A 17,812-nucleotide genomic window follows, 5' to 3' on the forward strand; every position below is an offset into this window, starting at 1 on the left:
CCTCATCTCAGCGCCCATACAAACTAATTTCCAACAAGCATACACCTTACTACCCTCAAATCTATCAAAATTCAGGCACAAGATGTCATCAATATCCCCCCATAATTGCTCCTGGATTTTTACATCTTACCTTCCCATTTCTTGACACTCTTCCAGCTTTGTTACATTTTTAATACTGTAGTCTAATTTTAGTTCTGAACTATTAATAGTCTGATTTATGCCAGAGTTTGATCAGCTCGACTTGAAGTTTGGAGTGATGGACTCTGAACGTGAAGTTTAACCTCCTCTTTCCCAGTGCTCGTTTCCTGAGCTTTCTAAAAACTGAAATCTGGTCCTTCCCGTTCTTGAAATCCGGCTCTGACTTGTCTGATTCCCCATTTCCCTGTCCAGCATCCTGACCTTCACCATTTACCTTCTCAATAGAACCCAAAGAATGAGAACCTGCCCTAGACTCCTCATTAGAGCCCAACTTGGATAAACCCAAGCCTTGGGCTTGCTCAACTAAATGGCCCAGTTTATATAAAAAAGGACCATCTTCTTATCAATTAGTTGGGTCAGTTCCAAAACAAGAATCATACCTCCGGGCTCACATCTCTTTGCTTCCTCCCCCCCTGAATGCAGCCCTAGCAGCCTCTGAAATGAACGACACCTCTGTTGAAACCCTAGCTACCTTCTCAGGTAATTATGACTGGTTGACAAAGTTTGCAGCCTTAGGAGATTGCTGTCTGTTTGACGACTGGTCAGCTATGGTTGGTTCTGGCAGATTAACGGCAACTGTTGCTGGCATCAGAAGCTCAGCCTTGGTCATCTGAACTACACCGTCACACTTACAGCACCTATCCTGTTTAATGGCTGCCATAATTCAATCTCCAGAGAGGGCTTGACTATTGCTACCGTTGCCTCCCTGTATATTACTTTCCAGCACGACCTGCCTCCACAATCTGAAACGTGGATGATCATCTGTAGCCATAACTCCCAAGTATTTTCAATTTTTCATAACTCCTTCGCAAAATCGCAAAAAAACATTCATGAATCTTCTGCATCCCTCACCTCTCCACCTTCGTCCACTTTATCGACAGCCAATAGCTTGTAATATCCTTGTGAAAACTCCGAAAACCCCTCTCCATCTGACGAAAAACCGTCAATCCTTCAACAAACCACCGAACATCATTCTTCCCGACCACGAGCAACGATGATCTGCCCTTGTCCGTATCTAGACGCAGATCAAAGGATTGTCATTGCTTGGCTCATCATAACCAGATCCAATCTTTATTGCAGTGAACACACCGGGGGGGGGGGGGGGAGGAAAAGAATCGCAAGGGGGAAAGAAAGAGAGAGATGAATAGGGCCGTTGAGCTGCTCAACAGTCTAAAAATACAGCATCACTTGATCAGGCTATCCATTCAACTAATGGGTACTAAACACTGCAGTCCTTGAATATCTTTGATTCAATATATATATTTTATTTTTTAAAATTATATATATTTTTTGATATTGAGAGGCATTTTGGATATGTGTTTAACTTGATAGAATTTATCTCGAGTCCCAATGAATGAGAAGTGAGAAGGGCCAAAAGAGCCTGAGTTCAGGACAACCCATATCTTTTGGTACATTGTACTGTTGATTGTTATTCATTTGATAAGCTGCAAGCTTTAAGAGAACTTTTAGAAGCTGTTTTGTATAATTTCTGATCTCTGTTTTTGATTTTTGTTGTACTACAGTAATGAAATAGGTGGTGCAATGCATTTGTTTGTGTTGCTAGTTTTCAGTTTCTTAGTTTTATTTTCCATTTTTGTAATGACATAAAACCTCAAAACGCTCATTTTCTGGTTGTCAGTTGGGACTTGGGACTACCTTTTTCTACAATCTAGACTTCTTTTTTTGGATTAATTGTAGTGTGCACAATTTTTTAAGGGTAAATGACACTCATTCCCCTTGAGGTTTGACGAAAAGACATGGAGTATCCTAAAGCTTCAAAAATAAAAAATTCCCCGGACCTCTTCTAAAGTTTGTTAGAAAGAGGCAGAACTTCCCTTATATTTGGGAAAAAGACAAGCCTAGGGATGGGTACAAGTGTCCCAAAAGTCAAATGTAAGGGGAGGTTGGAAATTTTTAAACCTTAGGAGAGGTATGTGCCTTTTTGCCAAACCTTAGGAGAGATCTATGAAATTTTTGAAACCTTAGAGCAGATTCATGTCTTTTTGTGAAACTTTAGGGGAGGTAATTGTCTTGCTTTTTTTAATAAAGAGAAAGTAAAATAAATTAAAAAATATTCGTAAAATTTATAATAAAACTTTGAAAAATGAGGAGAGCAATCCAAAAATATTTTCTTCATTTTAAACCTTCATACGTGATAGGATTACTTTTGGACTGCTAAAAACTGAATTTAAGTGTATAAAATTCAAGTAATTTTCATTTCTTTTAAGTTCTATTCTTCTGATTATCATTCGAACCTTATTTTAATTGATTAAGGCTTCAAATTTGTTTCAAAGGCTAGATTTATAACATTTTCCAATAACTGTGCACTATAGAATCGCTGAGATTTGAGTGTGAAAAAATTTATGGTGATTTAAGGATGCTATGATAACTAATTGTTATTTGATCAAGGACAAAAATAAGCATGCACACAATCAGGTTTTCAGTTTTTCTTTCAATTTTGGAAACATAACCTAGAGTTGCTAGTTTTCAGTTTTTAGTATCAGTTATATATATTTCTGAATTTTGTTTTCAGGATTGTTTACAATGATACTGATGATCCCTTGCTCCATTAGACCAGCATATGATTATATATATATATATATATATATATTTCTGAATTTTGTTTTCAGGATTGTTTACAATGATACTGATGATCCCTTGCTCAATTAGACCAGCATATGATTCCTAAAATCCTGGTTCTTTTGTCCAAAGCTCCAGTAACCTTATGCCACTTAGATCACCTCATTTCTTTTTCAAAATCCTTTTAGACTGCTGGGTGCCAGATTGTAAGCTATCTAAGCTTCGAGCTCATATTGGTCATGGGTTGAGAACGGGAATTGAACTCTATGAGATCTGTATTTGGTGATTGCTGCTGTTTGGTTACCTGATGATTTCATCTTGAGAAAATTGAGTTGTGTCTGTAGGGATGGTCATAAAGTCATACAATTTCATTATTCAATAACATATTTTGCAGCATAAATTTCTTCTTGATTAGATTGCTGACCTATTCGCTATAAAGGATTTAATGTGTCCCTGTACATCTGCCATGAATGCTGTAGAAGTATTTATTTGTGCCAAACTTGTTGTAGATGTATTAACTGTATATTTGTTCTCTAGTGAGTGAAAAATAACAGAAGTGAGCTCTTTTTGAACAAATTCCCCACTTGTTTATGAGTTAAATGAAGCTGTTAAACTTAGGGGTCGTTTGGTATCACTCAATGTTTTAAAAGACTCAATCAATTCTTGCCTCAAGATCAGGCATGCCTAGAACACCTTGAGGCTTTGTCTAAAATACCAAATTCCTAGAAGGCCAACACATTACATACTGAGGCTTATACATTTGTATAAAATACACACCCTGTGTACCTTTTTTTTTCAGTTGAGGATTATGCATTTTGGGTGTGTGAATCTCAATTTAGAATTGGCTAGAAAATTTTAACTACATATTTATATGAAAGGAACATATGAGTTTGAGTCGAAGACTCTTCAACCTCATCCTTTCAAAAATAATTGAGTTGTGTCTTAGATATTGAAAATAAATTGAACATTAATGTTATGTCTATCTCTTAGCATGATTTACTTAATGAATCAAGTTAGTGATTTTTTTTTTTTTTGGCATAGCCGACAAGTATTTTACAAATTATGTGTTTTTTTAACATTTTACTTGTAAGTTCTAATTTATTTATTTTAAAATTTATGTAATTTATTTACATATTTTTTGTCTAGAATAAAATTTGAAAAGAGTTGCACCTCAATGCTTGAAGGCTTACCCCTCACTTCATAAGGGTTAAAAATGCCTTGTCCTATGCCTTTGCTTTTAAAACTTTGGTCACTATCACTGTCAAAATTATAGAAATAAAAACCAGAAACAAAAGCTAAACTTGAAATAGAAACTAAAAACTATCAACTTGTTTGGAAACTAGAGTAGACTATAAACCCAATTGAACTCACATTCAAAATTAAAATCTTTGAAAGGGTTTTGGGGCTTAATATTAACTTGGGTAAGAGTGGTATTGCAATTATTAATGTGCCTGCAGAGCATGTTAGGGATTTAGCCATGGAAGTTGGGTGTGCCGAGTTGGGTTGGCCATTGTCCTATCTAGGGATTCCATTGGAAGGTGATCCTATATAATCTAGTTTTGGGATCCTGCGGTGGAGAGAGTGTCCAAGGATTTAGATGGGTGGAAGGGAGCCCTTTTATCTTTGGGAGGGAGGATTACTCTAATTCAGGCCTGTCTTTCTAGTATTCCATGTATTTTCTTCCTATTTTTAAAATTCCAATGGTTGTCTGTAGTAGGATTGAGAGAATTATGAGAGATTTTCTTTGCTTAAGGGTAGTGGGTTTGAGGGATCATTTGGTGAGTCGGGAGGTGGTTTGGGTCTTGGAAATTTGATGTCTATAAACACGACTCTTTTGGCTAAGTGTTTTGGCGGTTACCGCTAGAGGTTTCTTCATTGTGGCATAGAGTTATTAGAAGTAAATTTGAACTTGATGGGAATGGATGGGATACTAATTTGGGTTTTAGATGATCTTTGGAAAGTTTGTGGAAAGCTATATCTCAGATTTACCCTCTCTTTATTCCCCATACTAAATTTGTTTTGCATAAGTGTTGTCATATCCGTTTTTGGAAAGACCTATGGATAGGGAGTATTGTTTAGTCCTCCTCCGTACCTTGTTTTTTTATTTATCATTATTATTATTATTATTATTATTATTATTATTTTATTTTTTTATTGAGTTCAGGGCAAAATGATCCCATTTCTTCATTTATAGTAGACTCAGATGGTCCTTTACCCTCTTTGCGTTTCCATTTCAAGAGAGCCTTGAATTATGGGGAACTATTAAGTTATCTTTTTATTGTTTATGTTGAATAATTGTAGGGTATCCTCCAAAAATGATAGCCGATATTGGTTGTTGAATTCTTCGGGAGCCTATTCTTGCAAATCTTTCTTTGAATTCTTGGTTCGGACAAATTCCTCTTTTCCTCTTTATAAGGTTATTTGGAAGGTCAAAATTCCCCCTAAAATCTAAGCGTTTCTTTGGTTGGTTGTGTTTAATAGCATAAATACTAATGGCTTGTTGCAGATGAGGTGACCTTTAAAGGCTCACTTTCGTGATATTTATATGCAATGCTTTAATTGTTCAAAGTCTGCTTTACACCTTTTCCTGCACTGCAATTATGCATGGAAGGTTTGGAACAAGTTATTCAAGTACTTTGAAGAAAGCTGGGTTTGTCCTAAAACAGTGGAGTTCTTGGCAATTTCTTTTGTGGGGTTTGGGAGGAAGAAGGAAGGAATTGCATTATGGAATTGTGCTATATTTGCAGTGTCTTTGGGCTTGTGGAAGGAACATAATGCGCTTATATTTGCAGGGAAGAAGTTACCATATTGGTTGGTGCGGGAAAAGATTCTGTTTATGGCTTCTTTATGGTGTATGGGCTATGGAAATTTCAAGGGAACGTGTGTTTCAGAAGCTCAGCTCGATTGGAAGTCTCTTCTAAGGGCGTCTTGAGTTCTTTGTCATTGTTTATTTTTGTGATTTTCTTTTTGGTTTTCCTGAGGATTATCAGACTTCGTTAAGGAGATGTCCTCTCTCTTGCTTATAAATTCTATCTTTATCTAATGAAAAACACACATTCAAAATTTTGTCCTTGTATTAGGTAAGAATTGAAAACTATGATTAAAATAATGAAAATGCAAAAGAATGTAAAATATATCATATTATTTAGAAGTTAATTATAATTTCTTTGTTTAATTATTATATTTTTGAACTTATTTTTTAGTGTTCCAAGAACAATCTTATTGTACAATGCACTTCAAAATTGGTAAAAATGATTTTTTGAATGTTTGTTATTATTATTTTTTTTTTCAAAATTTTAGAAAATTTATAGATATTTTTAGCTTAATTATGATTCACATGGTCATTTTACTTTAATTTTAATTAAAAATTTTGTATAGAATGAATGATTAAATCCATAAATTTCAATTCTGAATATTAAAGTTAATGTAACAATGTTTTGCCACAACAACTGAAAATCATAAAAATTGGTTTCAATTTTTTTGCAAAAACTGACACCATAAATAGAAAACCAATGTCATAAAACGAACTTGTTTCTTCATTGTACAGCAATGAAAACAGAAAACAAAAGTGAAACCAACAGCCCATTAATTTTGTTAGTGTTGCCAACTTTCAATACCAGCTGCATGTTTATACCGACCATTTTCATATGGCTTCTTTGTTACTGTGTCTTAGACTGGCTTTTGCTTCTTGTGTTTATTTCTTTATTCTTATTACTTTTTTTTTCAAATTGTTATTTGGTGAATATGTTGTGATCTATTAACAAATGCTGAAGCACTTGCCTGCTATTGGGAGTTGTAGCTTATGATATTATTCTTGGGGCCAGCATTAGCCACCCTCTACAATTGCCCGCGACTTAATAGAAGACAATACTCATCTCATGTAATAATTTTGTTATCTGCAACACTCCGTACAGAACTTTCTTTTCTTTTTCAGGTCACTTGAAAATACAGTGGGTCCACGGAGAAAGCATATTATGAAGTCATTTCCATCTCTATCTGATACTACAGCAGTCCAAGAGCTCAACAGTGAAGTAACTGAATTGATACATTTATCTGATGATGACTCTCAACTTGATCTCAAAACATACGGGCAATTTTTCTCCATGTCAAATGGAATTGCTTGTCATCAAGATGATAAAACATTGATTCTTTTTGAGGATGTGGATATTACATCTATTGAAGATCGTGGTTTTGTTGCTGCAATACAGCAACTTGCTGAAACAGCAAAGCAGCCTATGATATTGACCAGCAACAGTAAGAGACTTGCTGCTTTAAATAGCTCCATTGGTTGTTGATGTTTTATATATATGTGTTTCTTTGTTACTAAAATTTATTGTAATAAATTTTAGGTAGTACTCCTCCCCTGCCAGACAATTTGAACAGGCTAAAAGTTTCTTTCACTATTCCTTCTCCAAAGGAACTGCTTTGCCATTTATGTATGGTAAGGGCCTCCAATGCAATTTCCTTCTACTTAATCTTCTTATTGTGAAAAATCTGTATTTTTTGGTTCATTCTGTAATTGCTCTGTAGGTTTGTGCAGCAGAAAGAGCCAATATTCAACCTCACATGATAGAGCAGTTTATTAAGTGTTGCCAAGGAGATATTCGGAAAACCATTATGCATCTTCAGTTCTGGTGCCAACACAGAGAAGGTCAGTTGTACATGGAATTTACGGGTATAGGATGTACACATAGGAAATTCTAAAATATCAATCACCTGGGTTAGTTTACATGAATACTTTTTTACCCTTTCAACTTTCCCTAGGGCCATATACCTTCTTATGTCATCATGGTTTTCCCACTAGTCCTGGTCTTTTCACATTCCTGTTATTTTTTTGACTCCTTTGGCTGATCAAATGATGAATCCTGAGGTGCATCATCAAAAGTGCCAGTAGTGTTGTTGTGACCATGCCATGAAGTATGAGTCGAACTCTAATAATTGGTTTACCATACCAGTCATTTAATCTATCTGGATCAAACCTCATTTTCTAGGGTATTTTTGAGCCCTCTGAGGTGAAATTTTTTTCTCATAAAATTTAAAGGAATTCAGTGCAAAACTAGCTTGTGTTGAGTTGCAATTAACCTTCCTGAGAAAGTCGGTGCATCAGACTCTCTCTCTCTCTCTCTCTTTGCCAGTTACTCATAAAACTTTGTACTCATCTGAAATTTAACATCCAGTTTCTTCAGTTCTCATGGATTCTATTGAGTGATGCAACTTATGTCAAATTATTCTAAAAATATATGCCTGTGAAATGTACATAGCAAATGTGTTTGTTTTCTTTCTGAATCTGGTTGATGCTGTAAGAGAACACAATTATCCTGGTTAGAGGATTCCTAATCAGGATACACTATATTCTTGACAGTGAGAGTGAATTCAAGTTGCTATTAGTTCACAAAACTGATGCAAAAAAAATGTTTTTGACACGGTTTTAGATAGCATGGTGGGGGAGGGGGCATGGCTCCTTGAAACTTTGTGAAAATTATATTTTCACCATGGTTTTAAATAGCAGTAGTGGGTTGTGTAGTGTTATAGTAACAGGTATCATGGGAAATAGGAGAAGCAAATGTTATGTGGCGGGAAGCGGGTGTCACGGTCATAAATTTTTTTCAAGCACACACATCCTTATACCTATATTTAAATTTTATAAGCCCTTAAATTTTGTACAAAAGATTTTAAACGTATTTTGGATCCTTTTGTTAAAGTTACTAACATTGTTTAGTAAAGGTATAAATTTTTTTGTTTTAATTTTGCTACTGACAATTTTCTTTTTCACGCTCATTAATCATGTGTGATAAATAAATTTATCAAGCAAAATTAATTCGTAATGAGATACTGTCTATTAATCTGTTAGTCACATAAAAACACACTGTAAATTAAATGAGTTCTATTATTTTATTAGTTGAAGTAATAGAAATCTAATAAATTTAGACCAGGAAGTTATGTTGTATAGCCTAAGCTTTAGAATTACAATTTTAATTCTGGAATTTATCATTAACATGATAAAGTGTTAAGTTGAAGTTGAACAATATGGGGAGAAAAAATCAACTTATTAAATATATATATATATTTTGAAATAAATCATTGTTCATATCAAATTGTTAATTAATACATATCTTGTGAATGTTACAAAAAATAAATAATTTTGTATCATTTTTTATATATTAAATAATAATTTTGTATCATTATCATCCTTTCTAGAAAAATACTGTATATTATTTTCTAGGTTGTAATTTCTCTTCTCTCCATCTAATATATCTTCTTCTTCTATTAAAAAAAAATCATCCTCACTAGCAAAATACTTGCATTATGCTGTGGGGCAACTTAATAGGAAGAATATTATGAACATAATCTGTTTCGGCATTTTGAAACAAACAGTCTTGATGCATTTGTTTGTATGAATTTACAAATAAATAAGAGAAATTTGTATAGTATTAATTTGCATTATTACATTTGTATTGACAACTAACAAGAATATGGCAAGATATTGTGCTTTCAAATAGAAATTTTCATTTTAATTACTAAAATTTGAATAACCAATCCAATAAATGTTTGAAAGCCTTAAATGTCGCGGTAGGTGCTGCTCTATGGCACTGGGGTAGGATGTGGGTTGGGGGGTAGCAGGTTCCTGAGGTCGCTCCTTTAGGGGCACGGATAGGTGACCTCACTTGAAAAAAAAAATTCACAATAGATGGATCTTTTCCTTTAGAAGCCTATATTGAGCCCGAGTTCCCATCCCATTTCCATTCTCACCTCTAATAGAATTTGAAGTTGAGACCTCATACATAGAATTTTAGGTTGTGACCTCAAATACTTAGCCCCCATTGGGAGCACTTAAAAAAAAGTGTTTATAGCACTTATCACTTAAAATAAGTACTTTTATACAAAAAAAGTGGCGTTTGGCTTGCGCTACGACAAATGCTTAAATTGCAATGAGTGTTTTTCCAAAATCACTTTTTAAAAAACTATTTAATTGAATTTTGATAAGCAATTTAAGATAGCTTTTTGGTCACTTATAAGTGACACTATTCATAGGTGGGGTCAATTTTGTGAATATAATAAATTTAGTGGCTATTTTATAATTTAAAAAATATATTAAAAAATAATCATATATTATTTTATTATGTACTGTAATATATATAATATATTAATTATTAATGAAACATAATTCAATTCTTAAATGAATAAGAAAAACCATCTATTAATTTAAACTAATATTAAAATTAGAAATACTAATTTAATTAATAATGTTATTTTAACATAAATTAATATGATGATCATATGTTATAAATTTAAATTAAGAACAAGATTATTGTAAATCAAAAAATAATATTATATTATTTTTACTTAATAAAATATTTTAATTTTAATTAAAAATAAAAATAATTATTAATTAAAAATTAGTATTATAACTTATTAATTATTAATAAAATATAATTAAATTCTGGAATGAATAAAAGAACGATCTATAAATTTAAATTAACATTAAATAAACTAAAAATTTAATTTAGTAATAATCATATGCTGTAATTAATAATATTATATTACATTATTTAAGTTAATAAAAAATATTTAATATTTAATTATAAAATAAATTTAATTATCTTTTAAAATTTTACTCATATAAATATAAATATTTTTATTAAAAATATATTTAAAAATATATATTACTTATGATAACTCAATCCTAGGTTGAACAAGAACTATTTATTGATTTAAATTAACATTAAATAAATTAATATTTTAAATTAAAAATATTTAATATTTAATTATAAAATAAATTTAATTATCTTTTAAAATTTTACTTATAGAAATATTAATATTTTTATTAAAAATATATTTAAAAATACATATTAGTTATGAATCTTATGATAACTCATTCCTAGGTTGAACAAGAACTATTTATTGATTTAAATTAACATTAAATAAATTAATATTTTAAATTCAATTAATAATATTATTTTTATCATAATTTCATATGATAGTAATATATTATAAATATGCATTAATAATATGATTATTATTAATTAAAAATTATAATCTTAATTTTTTGTTAATAGTAAATATTTAAATTTTAATTATAAATAATTAAAATAGTTATTGGTGAAAATTTTAATTAAAAAATATTAATATTAGTGCCCTATAATAAAAGTATCCAAATAGCACTTATTTTAAACATAACCAAATGCCACTTATAACTTTTGTACTTTTAGCGCTTATTATCGGCACTTGTTAAATTCAACACTTTTTCTGAAAAGCACTTCTGCATAAGTGGTTCCAAAATATCCCTTAACCACAAAATTGTCTCCTATGGGACTCAATGTACAGTCCTCATGCAAATCATATCTCAATGAATTAGTTCCCTTTTAATAAATTTTGGGGTAGTAGTTTGGTTCGTGACATTATGTTTCATCTTCCAATCTCCGGTGGAAAATTTTCCGTATAAAAAATAGAATAAGCAAACTAAAATGCTTGTTAGATTACTTAAATTACAGTGCTTGGAAGACCAATAAAGAAAATGGTTGCTATAAAAGCTTAAATTACAATGCTTGAAGAGAATAATAAAGTCATGTGCCTAATGAATCTTGAATAATAGAAACTATATAGGCTTTTCAACATAACTGGAATATTACATATATTTCTTTTGGAGATGGCAACTTATAAAAGATCTATGATATGGTCATGTGTTAGGATCTTTCAATGATTGTTGTCCATGTTTTGCTTAGCTTTGCAGGGTCTGCACATGTGAAAAGTTTTAATTGCACAGTTAATGGCAGCGATTCTGAAGCTCCAGGTTCTATGAATTCAATGGGTTTAAAGCAAATGTGTGGCACTTTTGTTCATGCATTAGAGCTGCAACTGTATTGAATTCCAGAAATTGGCCAACAAAAGTAGCTATTAAAAACAATTTTAACGCCACATTAATTGTCATGTAAAACTCATAGTGATAAATATACAAAAGAGGCCGTCAACATAGAGGAAAGCAACTCTAGTACACCCGCAAACAAAACACATACATGCAACTATATATATGACAAATTTCAAACTTTCATAGTAGATAATTGATTGACAGAGTTTCTAAAAAAGTCATAGTGCTATTGTCTGTCATTCATGAATTCTAAGAGGAGAAACTAAACTCGCCAAATTTTAAGAACATTAAGACTCCACATCCACCATAGGAAAAAAGCAAGAAGTACCTCAGCCTATGTTCACATAAATAATCCTATGGAGTAAAAGCAATTCTTAAAACATCACTACATAAAAAAAGTAACATAAAGTTTTTCCCTCCCTAGTAAAGACAGGAAATTATCTTGATGCAATATCAGATAAATCACAAAGATTTCTGGAGCTATCATTAAATGCTAATCTTGATCCGCCAACACAACCTCAAACCTGCCCTTAAATACAAAAATGCAGATGTAAAAGTATCAACCCAACTTTTTGTTATTTCCCGCTATATATATATATTCATGGTTACACCACACCACACTAACATCAAATTTGATAGGATATACAAATATGAGGAAATCTAATGCCAATTACAATTAGTAGGTAACAATGACAAAAATGTTTTGTTTCTTGGAAAACAGAAGTCCAGAAAGCCTAAGGCATGTTCATAACACTTAAAATATAAAGTAAAAAAATTTATTTTCTTTTGACATTACTCTGCATAATATGCTGCCCAATATGCTGCTTCCGTTGAGTGAGCCGCCAACTCGCCACTGCTGCACATCTATAGCAAGATTGACAGCGCCATATAGATCTTTTATTTTTTATTTTGAAGATATAGATCTATGAAGATGGAGAGAAATGTGAGATTTTCTAGAAAAAAAAATCAGGTCTAAGCGAAACTTAAAAAAAAACATAAAAAAGGAAGCAGAGAGAGTTGGGAAAGAGAGACGAGAGAGTTGTAAGGGAGTGCATAGATAGCAATTGAGCAGAGAAGACAGAAGCTTCTTCTGCAAGGCAAGGCCCAATCAATTGCTGAGTGCTGGAGTGCAACATTTAGGCCACTGTTCAACAAAAACAAAAGCTTTTCAGGCTTGCACCCATCAAGCACCCATGCATAAAGGCGCCCCAAGCCCACCTGGAGCATGTGCACACCACATGTCACTACCATAATGAACCTTATTCAACAATATGTTATAGATTTTAGGCTTCACTCCATCTCTCCATGTAGCTAATCGACATTGATTGTAGGGAAAATGAGAGGAATTCTGAAGAAAATTATAAAAATGAAAAATATATTTTAACTGTCTTGTACCTGCTGTAATTGTTCTGTAATGGCCGTAGAGGTTATGTAATTCATAACATCTGCTATGACTGATTTTTGTTCACTCCAATTTAGTGCTGTATAACAGTATTCGGAGTTTGGGACCCTAAAAATTCTTCATGTAATGGTCTTGACTACTATTAAAACCACGATTTTCAAAATTTAATAGCTGGGAACCTGAAAATTTCACAAAAAAGTATAATTTCACCCTTATAATTTATTACAATAAGGAAAAGAAAAAGTTTATGGCTTGCTCTTCAACTATCCTTAAATACTTGAATGATCAGTTAACCAATGTTAAGTTTCTTAACACTTTTATCATTTTCCAACCTCATAAAATTCTAATTCTGCCCACTTGCAGTTAAAAGAATCAAATGTATATTTCTTCAGAGGTAATGCTTGTAATGGGGTTTGCGCTTGTTTGTTCAGAGGACACTTGTGAGGGGAGAATTATTTCATAAGCTAAATTTAGTTGCTTGTTTTGTTAGATATGTAATGTAAACATGAGGTTATTGCTTTGCGTATGCATTGTAGAATCATTTTTTAGCATTAAAGAAATTTATATTGATTTTTTGTATAACTTTTGGTGGTACTTTCCTTTTCATTTTCTTTAGTATGGTGGGAGTGGGAGTTAGTTGCTTTGTTATTTGTGTAGTGAATGCGCACTTTTCTGGATTGCCTTCCTTTTGGAGGATGAGCATGTGCCTTGTAATGCTATGGAAATCTGAATGCAATGTTTTATGTTGATGTGTATCCCCAAGCTTGCTTAGCGCATGAGAATGCACCGTACTCTAACTGACATACGGCCTATATGCAGTTATTGTTTTTTAAATTAAAGCTGAAACCAATTTTACAAGTGGCTAAAAATATAATTTTTCTTCTATTTTATTGTCCAGAAACGAAATTGCCGAGAACTTACAGCCCACTGTTATTTGATCTTGATGCTGGGCATCAGCTTATACCAAAGCTAATTCCTTGGAATTTCCCTTCTCAGTTATCTGAGAAAGTGGAGAAGGAGATTTCCAAGTCCTTGTCCATGGAGGAAGAAAACTGTAGCGTAATGAAGGTAGCTGAGGAAGAAGAACTTGTTGATGAGGAAATGCAGAATGATTTGGAGATGCATAACAATGAAACAGATAGTATTGAGGCCAAGAAGGAAGCAATGCTAAGCAGGAACTGCTCTATTCCAGATTGCAATGGACATACAGCTCAGTTTGATATTTCATATGAATTTTCCAATTCGTCAGGCTCCCCTGTTGCATTCACTCGACGAAGTGTTAGGAGAAAACTTGAAATAGTGATGTCTTCCAGTTCTGAAGATGAGTTTTTAAATGATGGATTTCCTGCAGCTGTGGATCATCTATCTGTGGACACTAACAGTGAAGTATTACTCAACATCGATAACAAACTTCCCTCCCATTGTCTGGCAAGTCAGAGTTGCCCATATGGGTCAGCTTTCCAGCTATTTTATTCTGAAGGGGAGAAATTGGAGGAAAACCATTATCAATGTTCGGAAGCAGTAGAGGCCCAGAACATCAACTCCACATGCAAATTAGTTGATGTATCATGTGTGCCTGAATCATCCTTTGTTCCTGAGACTCAAATTAATGATGGAAAGGAGCCCCTGTCTGGAACAGCGTGTTGTGGTCATGGTGCTGATATTGGAGAAGCAGATTCTATGATCAATGAGTTTATCCATAGCCACTCTTTGGTTGAGGCTAAAAGTTTTGATAAATCTGTCCCTGGATTGCATGAAAATTTAGAAATAATGGGCATTGCTTGTGACATAAATGTAGAGTCAGCTCATGGAGAGGAAGTGGGAGATTCTCAAAATGGGCATGTGGATGCTGTTACCAGAGGATTCCAAATGATGGATGAGTGTAGCCGCATGGATTTTAATAGGAGATCCAAGTGTATTAAGAACAGTAAGCCCAGGGTGGCAACTGATTCAGTACAGGAAACATGGAGAAAACTCCGTGGCTGTCATACAGATTTACGACAGTACATCACTGCAGTAGAGAAAGATAATTCTCGAATTGTGAATCTTGCTTACAAAATGAGCAGTCTAATTTCAGAAGCTGATCTGTTGCTTTCAGATTGCCAACTGCTGTTGCGTGTAAGTTTTTTTTTGGGTTAAGAAACTTAGAGATGTTTTCTTGTCCTTTTTTATTGTTATTTTTCTATAGTATCCATTTGCAATCCATGATAATAAAAATTTGTGCAGGACTATCTGGATCCGCTGATGGTTCCTCTGGAGTCTCATGCATTATACTGGTATGATGAACAGTTGCACATGACATCTGCAATTGCACAGCATGGATTTTGCTGCTTTGCAAAGAATATTGCTTCTTCACAATCAAGCTTGGATACAGACCACAGGGTGGATTTGGTTGGGGAGATGCTAGCTTCCACATCTAATACAACAGCATTGGGAAAGCTGGTCAATCAGACTACGAGAACAAGCAGTGTTTCATATGCTGAGAATAGCTTTGATGAAGGCCAGCCTGCAAGTGGCATTTCCTTGAAATGGTATTACATTGACAACAACCAACACCATCACCACCCCCCCGCCACCCACCCCTTCCCCCTGTGCATATTATCAGTGGATGCCCAAATATTCAGTAGTCCAATTATTTTTATGCATTCAAGACACATTTACGTTTTAAACTCTCTGCAGTGTTTAGTACAATATTAAGGTCTTGTGAAAGAGGTGTTTTGTCCTCACACTTACTCTCATAAAAACCCTGCCTCTTCGCAAGATTGAGATGCTCATTGTTACTGTATATTTCAGTGGTCCTGCATCAACAGAAACCTCTGGTCTGCTCTGGTGTTTTGATGTGCAAAACTCACCACTTATTTTGCATAACTGGTGCCACATGAGATGATAGATGCATAAATCAAAACTAAAAAATATGAATCGTGCCTAATACGCATTGGGGACTGCTCTGATACATATGGAAGGATTATCATGGAGATGATAAATTCAGTATGTCATGGGTTGTACACATTGTGTTCATGCTGTGACAGATCTTGGAATCATCTTTTGCGATGGCTGAAGTGTGTATCTCTCTCTCTCTCTCTCTCTCTCCCTCTGGAGGTGGAGGGAGAGTATCTGGCGATATGAATTTATAAGGGGTTTTAATGAAACAATTAAAACTACAACAGTAATTTTAAATAATTTTATGAACTTCACTAGACCAGACACAGCATCCACTTGCACACATGTGCACAATATGGTATTTCTTGGAGAAATATAATTTTTGTCAGTGTAATTTTGGATAACATAAGTTCCATCCTATCACCTATATGACAAAGCAAATCTTTTCCATTCATTCCTAAGCTCAATCTGATGCCAGTTTTGCTTTTCAGCTCATTTAATTTTCTTCCTGTATTCTTGTTTCATCTGCATTGATGTAGACTTATTTGTCTCTCAACACATTTACTCATTTATTTGATATTCTATTTCCAGTTGTTCTCACAGATTCATTCTCTGTGGGCATCTGTGATGCAGTGAAATAGGGCCGCGCCTTCAAAATATAGTTCAGTCCATGTTGCCTTCAAAATCACACTTCACCTTAAAAGGTGATGCAGTCCATGAGTATGTTTCTTCGTTGTGTCAGATTTCGAGGGCAGAAGCTTCCCGTTTATCAGAAAGCATTAACAAGAAGAAACTGCGAAGGTATGTATTTTGGTGCTTCCTATGCTATATTCAGTCCATTTAGTTGCATCTAATAGTTGCATGGTGTTTTATTGCAGGCCCCGGGTTGCTCGACACTACTTGAGTGATGGTATAATGATGTTGTCTCCTGAAGATATTTTGCTGCTGGGGCAACATAGCTACTCTGCGAAGAATTCACCCCAACCATGAGCAGACACCAGTTTCAGATAAAATAATAAAACCTTCTGCATTTGATTGACCTCATTTATACACACGATGATTGGTCAGAAGGCTCAACACAAGTACAGAAACAGGAAGAACATGATTTTATACAATGCAGAGGGTGTTGTCTGGTGACTAGTGAGTTTCAGGTCACACCCTTCAATATGAGGAAGTCGCATGCTAGCATAGCTAGGTATTGCCGGAAGGATGGTATTGCAATGGCAATGAATGGATGCTATTGCCGCAAGGATGAGGAGATTACTGGTAGTTCGTTTAAGCTAACCCTTACCAACTTAGCATAGGCTTTGTTTTGTTCCCCTCATTTGTAAATCTTTTTGTTGGGATTCCTGTCTCTATTATTAAGAAAAATTCAATTTTGCCAAAAAAAAAAAAAAAAAAACTTAAATGAAATAATGTTTTATTCCATCTGAGCTGTTGTGCTGTAGCACCCAAATGTAATTTAGAAAAATGATTATGCTGTTTCCAAATATAATTTATGAGATCAGATTGATCGCCATTCATGGATAATATTGTATGTGTTTGGCTGCTTCATTCCTTTCCTTTTTGTGTCTTTTCTTTTTCCCTTCTTGAGAACTATGTTCATTTATAAATCTAATGGTCAAAATTACCATTCAAAAATGGTTTTGTGAAGTAGAAATTAGAATAAAATCAAGTTTCTCAAAAAGATTTATTGCTTTAGTTGATATTGGGGCTGATCTCAATTGTATTAGGGAAAGATTAATCCTTACAAAATTCTTTCAAAAAACAACGGAAACTTTATACGGGACAAATAAACATAAACTTCACATAAATTACAAAATTTCAATGGCAAGAATTTATAATCAAGGAATTTGTTTCAAAACAAGCTTCATATTAGTCAAAAC

The 17,812-nt window shown here is 33.6% G+C and overlaps 1 protein-coding gene across 2 annotated transcripts in view; it reads left to right on the forward strand.

The window, feature by feature from the left end:
* Window positions 1-17,456, forward strand: part of LOC131162458 (uncharacterized) — a 58,495-nt gene extending 41,039 nt beyond the window's left edge. For both annotated transcript variants that reach the window (XM_058118954.1, XM_058118956.1), the window contains exons 12-18: window positions 6,713-7,032; window positions 7,128-7,219; window positions 7,309-7,429; window positions 13,945-15,164; window positions 15,273-15,577; window positions 16,560-16,727; window positions 16,805-17,456. In XM_058118954.1, coding sequence (XP_057974937.1) covers window positions 6,713-7,032; window positions 7,128-7,219; window positions 7,309-7,429; window positions 13,945-15,164; window positions 15,273-15,577; window positions 16,560-16,727; window positions 16,805-16,916 — 2,338 coding nt within the window. In that variant the 3' untranslated portion in view covers window positions 16,917-17,456. The remainder of the gene's footprint in view (window positions 1-6,712; window positions 7,033-7,127; window positions 7,220-7,308; window positions 7,430-13,944; window positions 15,165-15,272; window positions 15,578-16,559; window positions 16,728-16,804) is intronic.
* The last annotated feature ends 356 nt before the right edge of the window (window positions 17,457-17,812 follow it).

The sequence above is a fragment of the Malania oleifera genome, chromosome 8 (assembly GCF_029873635.1).
Source record: "Malania oleifera isolate guangnan ecotype guangnan chromosome 8, ASM2987363v1, whole genome shotgun sequence".
In the NCBI taxonomy this organism is placed as follows: Eukaryota; Viridiplantae; Streptophyta; class Magnoliopsida; order Santalales; family Ximeniaceae; genus Malania; species Malania oleifera.